At 36.2% G+C, this 6,671-nt stretch overlaps 1 protein-coding gene across 3 annotated transcripts in view; it reads left to right on the top strand.

The window, feature by feature from the left end:
- The first annotated feature begins 664 nt into the window (after positions 1-664).
- Positions 665-6,671, top strand: part of LOC107695683 (uncharacterized) — a 26,549-nt gene continuing 20,542 nt past the window's right edge. For 2 of the 3 annotated variants that reach the window (XM_016495707.1, XM_016495692.1), the window contains exons 1-6: positions 725-852; positions 1,792-1,970; positions 2,098-2,202; positions 2,427-2,597; positions 2,692-2,779; positions 2,885-3,501. In XM_016495707.1, coding sequence (XP_016351193.1) covers positions 1,804-1,970; positions 2,098-2,202; positions 2,427-2,597; positions 2,692-2,779; positions 2,885-3,501 — 1,148 coding nt within the window. In that variant the 5' untranslated portion in view covers positions 725-852; positions 1,792-1,803. The other variant, XM_016495698.1, reaches the window with a different exon arrangement.

The following is a 6,671-nucleotide window of genomic DNA, read 5'->3' as shown; positions in this document are numbered from 1 at the left end:
ATATATATATATATATATATATATATATATATATATATATATATATATCCCATGTAAACAAGTAATTGTTAACTATGGTGTTACTTTATTGCACCAACTTTGCATAGATGATAGCACAAAAGACCATTTCACAAAAATAAATATATAAGCAAACAAATAAATAAACCTTATGAGTGAGCATGCTCTGGGACTCTACTAAAACAGTTCACACTTCAACCCACCCAATGTTCAAACCAAAACTACGCCCTTGCTATTAACTATTAAAGATTTACTAATTTGTTGCATAGGTATCAACCTATAATATACACTATCATGTAATATACACAGCATTAATGCTACATAAAATATAACGTGATTAGATTTTGCCCTGGTGATATCAGTAGGCCTACTGACTAATATGAAACGTCTTTATGGATTGTTTGTTACATGATTAAATGTCTGGACTAAGCAGTACATAAATGTGCAATTAAGGTACTTTTTAATTTTATAAGACAGAGCTGAACACGCATAGATGATGGCTGCAGCAGCCCTAGATCTGGAGATTGGAGGGAGATGGTCCTCCTCGCTGCAGAACACGATCCAGCAAAGTCCCTAGGCCCTAGGGTATTCTATAGTCTTTGGATCCAGCCACAGTGTACAGAAGGTGGCGATAATGCTCCAAAGGAACGAGCCGCCATTACACATGAAGAAGAAAAAGCCAATCAGCAACTGTTCTCAGGTTTGAACGTAAAGCGGTTCATCGCGGTCCTCAGTATTGTTCATTGGTTCTGTAATCGAAAGACTTCACATTTTTTGCTTATACAACTATTAAGAAATTTTGCGAAGCGCTCAACATGTTGATAAGTTGTTGAGGTAAATTCAGTTGTCAATATAATAACGCTTTTGGTTTTTAAACTATGGGCATGGTAGTGCAGTTGTTTCCTGTATAACGTTAGAGGTTTATGCATGTATGCAGTCAAGAATTAATGAATTATTTCTACTTATTTTCCAATGATTTCAAATAATTTATATTCAGAAAGTCTGTTTTAGTAACTGCAAGCCGTTTGATCCGTTCTGATCTAGGTCATTTGCCTTGAAAATGTGTATATTTGAAAACTCAGTGAAATGTCACTGTTCTCGAGCGTTTTGTTCAGTTTATACAAATCTCTAGAAAATCTACGTTTCAAATAAGACTAAAACCTGATGATTTTTAGGTCATCTCCATCTGTAAAATTATCTTGTAACAGACTAAAATGCATTGAAATTCAAAATGAGTTTATTTCGGAGATTGTGAGGTGGAATGTTTATAGAATATTATAGTGACAGTGTACAATAAGGTCTCATTTGTTAACCTGAACTAACAATGAGTAATGTATTTTTTATAGCTTTTATTAACCTTTGTTAATGTTGGTTAATAAAAATGTTCATGTTAGTTTACATTGCATTAATTAATGTTAACAGATACCATGTTTGATCTTAAAATGTGTTAGCAAATCTTGAAATTAAAATGAAATAATATTAATAAATGCTGTAAAAATATTATAAATCGTTAGTTCATGATAAGTTATTTAAGTTAACTAATATTAACAAATTAAACATTATTGTAAAGTGTTACTAACATTCATCATACATGCATTCATTCGCAGAGGAATTACATTTGTGCTTTTTTTTTTGTTTGTTTGTTTTTTTGGTCATTTCATTTCCCAGGGACTTTAACCCAAGACCGTGCTGTGGCTAGCACATGTTCTAGTTTAAGCTGCAAGTTATTGTTTCTCCATTTTTATATGGTAATGGTTTAATTCTACTTTGTAGTAAAGATCCAAGATGAATGCAACAGGAAAAAATGGGCCGGTGTTTATCAAGACATACAGTAAAAGAATGCGAAAGGTTGAGCCTTGGTTCTCCCCTGACCTGAAGAAAGCAGCTTTCTCTTTTTCAAGCACTCCCTCATCGGATCAGTCCATATCAGAAATCACACATCCCAAGAAGCGGTAAAACATGCTCTCACCTATTTATTCATTAACATTGCCATTTTATATTAAAAAACTCTGGTTGAACTTTTCTATAGGCAAGCTGTTGTTATGCATTACAATTTCTCATTCCTTTCTCTGTTCTAAGGAGAGTAAGAGAAACAGGCTCCCATGCCGCAAAGAGCAAAGGCATGACTGCCATAAAGGAGAAAGAGAGTGATGAGGAAAACTACACGCCGTCCGTATCATCCCGGTCAGGACTGTGACAAAACAACTCAACAACATTGCGTAGAACAGATGAACTATTAACACAGAGAATATATTATTTCAATGCAGACTTTTCTGTCAACTTTCAATGACATGAACCCTAGATCTTATTTTACTCATAATTTGAAGATTCTAAAACTTAGAAATTCTCAGTAGACTGAACAGCTATTTCCTTCTTCTTCACTGTTCTGTATGACTTTGTTTCTGCAGAAAAAAGGTAAATGCAAAACCATCAGTAAGGACAACAGCTGCGAGAACTCAAACAACAAAGGCAAAACAAAATAAACAATTAATCGTTTTCACTAGCAGTGAAAATGAGGATGATGCCTTGATGATGAAGAATAAAGTCCATCCAAAATCATCTGCTGATGAATGTGCTGGGTAAGCTTGTTATACATTTTGTGAAAAATCTGAAAATCAATAGTGTTACATAACTCAGTCAGCATAAGTGAAATGTTGTTTTGTACCCCTGCAGTGCCAAGAAAGTATTAGACCCTCCCCATTTGGTCAGATTTGTTACACAACGCAAAAGACCACCGGCAACTATCCGAACTAAGAGGATCGTAAGTAACAGTATGCTGGGGGTACTTTGTATGTAAGAGAAAATTCCGATGGACTGTCGTTAAAGCAGGGTTCTTGTCTTTCCCACTTTTTTCCTTTCCTCCTAGTCTCTTGTTCTTCACCGCACGCTAGATTCCTCGGATGATTTCCTCCCTTCATTCTCCAAAAATAAGCGTGTTGCAAGCAGAAGGCCATTTGACATGGATAAACATGACTCAAAGAATCACGCTGCTCTCAAGAACCGCAAACGCTCACAGAAACGTGTGGCTCTAGCTGAGGTCTCTTTCAATGATAGCGATGACCAGCAGCTCCCAAGTAAACGTCCCCTGCTATCAAGCACCCCTTCCCTTGTCTGCAGACAGCTCCAAAACTTACCAGATCCCTCCATCAGTGAGATCTCCTCCCTCAGCTTTGATGAAATGCACCAACCTACAGAAAACAACAACAGCCTTCATAGTTTGAAGAGTGTCAAAGTTTGTGACCACACAGCACAGAAGAAGAAAAGTCAACAGCTCCCAAACCCAGGCATCTCTTCTGGAGAGAGAGAGATGGAGCAGATGGAGGGAGAAGAGGAAGCAGTTGTGGAAGAACGAGCTGGGGATGGAGAGAGGTATCAGGGAAAAGAAGGATGTGCTGAGGCCACATCTGCACAGCCAAGCACAAGTTTTGGATCTGTGTCACCACAGTCACACATAAAATCTTTAACAGATGAGCTAAAAGAGAGGTGAGTAATAGTTGTTTATTCACATAGAGAAAACTTGCGGAAAGCATTTTTTTTTAATCTCTAGAGTAGGGCGGGACGATATGGCCAAAACTGATATCACGATATATTTCTTAATTTCGGTCGATACGATATAATTCCGATATCGATATGAACACTATTTATCTGAAATAGAAATCTTTTGTAACATTATAAATGCCTTTATCATCACTTTTGATCAATTTTAAGCATCCTTGCTAAATAAAAGTATTAATTTCTATAATTTCTTTCCCAAAAAATAATAAAAATTATACTGAATGGAATAGTGTATAATGTTACAAAAGCTTTTTATTTCATATAAATGTTGATCTTTGGATCTTTCTATTAATCAAAGAATCCTGAAAAAAAATGTACTCAACTGTTTTAAATATTTATAATCAGCAAATCAGCATATTAGAATGATTTCTGAAGGATCATGTGACACTGAAGACTGGAGTAATGATGCTGAAAATTACCTATGTATGATCACAGGAATAAATGATTTTGAAACGTGCAGTGCTCATGTTTATTCAACGAAGTAAAATGCCACAAATAAATCAATGTATGGGAAGCACTGGTAATGTATATCGAAATATCGGAAATGTGTTTAAAAATCATATCACCGTTAATGAAAAAAATTATATCGCGATACATATTGATATTGAATTATTGTCCAGCCCTACTCTAGAGGAGCATATAGCAAAAATTGTAAATATATGCATTACATGTAACTTATTTAATTTTTTTTGCTTAAAGTGGTAGTTCACTGAAAATGGAAATTCTGTCATCGTTTAATCACTGTCATGTTGTTTCATAACTGTATTATAGGCTGGAATACACTACATGACATTTATAATCTGAACAGATTTTAAAACACTGGGAATCATACACTTACCGACTTTGTAATAGTCACAGAGGAAAAGCTGGCCATCATACACTAAATGACTGAGGATCACACACTACCAGACTTTAAAATCGTTCCGATCACAACAAACTCGTGCAGAAACGTGTGCCTTGTTGCGGGGAGATGTGTGACAAACATGAATATAAAGCATGTTCTAAAATAGACTCGAAATATCAAACATGTTTCTGACTGGATGGAGTCTAAGTCTGAAGCTAAAAATCGGAGTCTGTTACCATCATACACCACATGAGTTCCTGTTGTTTTAGAGTAGTTCACTTTTATTGTATGGACAAAACCTATCCCATTATTCTGTAATGTAATTAGAATTCCACTTTCAGTCAGTGCTTAAAACTAGGGATGCACGATATATCGGCCACCATATCGGTATCGGCCGATAAATGCTCATTTTTTCTGTTATCGGTATCGGCCCGATAAGAAAATTTGGCCGATATTTTAAAGCCGATAAATAATGCATTATTTCCTTCAGAGACACTTCAGATGCGCGCTGTTCGTTTGCAGCCTTTTGTGCAATTGTACGTTTTATTATTGTGTTTATTTGATGTATATCTGATTTATCTCGTATAGAATGCGTTTGGTTAAGTTGAAAGAGCGCTTCAGTTTACCGGTGATCATCTTTAGCTCAGCGCACGCAGCTCAAACAGCAGTGCACAACATTAATAGCTATGATTGGGAATGTCGTGTATATAACATTCTAATGAGAACATTATTATAATAAAACGTTGTGAATTCTTTGGGTTTAGTTGCCGTGTTTCAGCGCGTTGTTATGGGAAGAGCGCATCCACAACAGGATCACACATTCTGACTATAGCACTCAATAACTGCGTCATTTTGTACATATATAAGTTGTAATATTATGTTTATGTTGTATTAATATTAATCTCAGGATGCATTTCCTTGAGTTAAATAAGCTGCCAGCAAAACGCTTCAGTTTACCATGCTCATTCAGCTCTTCAGCTTCAGCACGCGCAGCTCAAACGGCTGCTATTTAAAACAGTGGTATTAATTTGTTACTTTTTCAAAATCATTGATACATTATTAATAATAACAACCACTTTTATTTTTCTCTTATTATTTTCATCAACAATATGGTTTAGTAATTAAAATCATTTAATTATTGTCCATGCAGAGGTTATTCCGTTTTATTGATCTATGGCGCATTAATTTTTATGACTAAATTTGGTAATGGGAGAGTAAAATTATTTTTAAAACGTACACCGTTCAAACTAGGCTGCTTATGTTGAAGTGTTTGGGATGTGGGTTTTAATGATGAGAACTTTTTTGTAATCAGGCTCTCAAAAAGTATATAAAAATTTGGATATAGATTTATCGGCCAACATATCGGTTATCGGCTTTCAAAAATAAAGAATTATCAGTTATCAGTATTGGCCAAAATGTTCATATCGGTGCATCCCTACTTAAAACACAAAATGTGTGGGTGAGAGTAACTCATAATGATGGAGCAGTTCATTTATAATATTAACATTAATTTCTTTACAAAACAACAACTGCAGTAACATTAACATGGCGAAGTTTGATCAGATAGTGAGGGAATAGAAGCCAACAAATGTTCAGCAAACATACTGCTTAAAAAGTATCCCAGGGTGCACCTCATGAAATGCTGGAATCCCTGCAAAGTGGCTGTTTTGTCATTTCATTATTTTGATGTTCTGACTATTTTTCTGAATGTGGAAAATAGTATTAAAGGGGTCATATGATGCAATTTCAGTTTTTCCTTTCTCTTTGGAGTGTTACAAGCTCTTGGTGCATAAAGAAGATCTGTAAAGTTGCAAAGACTAACGTCTCAAATCCAAAGAGATAAGAGTCAACCACTCCTACCTAAAACAGCTCGTTCTAACATGCCCCCACATACCTACGTCACTATCTGGGAAGATTTGCATAACGCTGCCCAAATGTTCACGCAAAGAAAGAAGGCGTAACTTTTATTCTCGCTGTAGTATTGTTGTTGCCACCGCTGCCATGTCATGGAGACGCTGTGTGTTTTGGTTGTGAAAGTGAAACTACTTTGTTTGGCCTTCCAAAAGAGGACGATATCTGCTTCGTCATGCCTGGAGCTGATCCGTGTTGGTTGCTGAGGAAATACAACAACTTTGCGCTGTGGATCGCCGGATCGGCTTTCACCGTGGACGAAGCGGAGTCCAGCCCGGGGTCGTCACATGTGGTTGCCGCAGGCATCACAATATGGTAAGGGACGTAACATTTCCGTCACACG

Source organism: Sinocyclocheilus anshuiensis, unplaced genomic scaffold (genome assembly GCF_001515605.1).
Source record: "Sinocyclocheilus anshuiensis isolate Anshui unplaced genomic scaffold, SAMN03320099.WGS_v1.1 scaffold517, whole genome shotgun sequence".
NCBI lineage: Eukaryota > Metazoa > Chordata > Actinopteri > Cypriniformes > Cyprinidae > Sinocyclocheilus > Sinocyclocheilus anshuiensis.
This window is presented reverse-complemented; position numbering and strand designations above follow the sequence as displayed.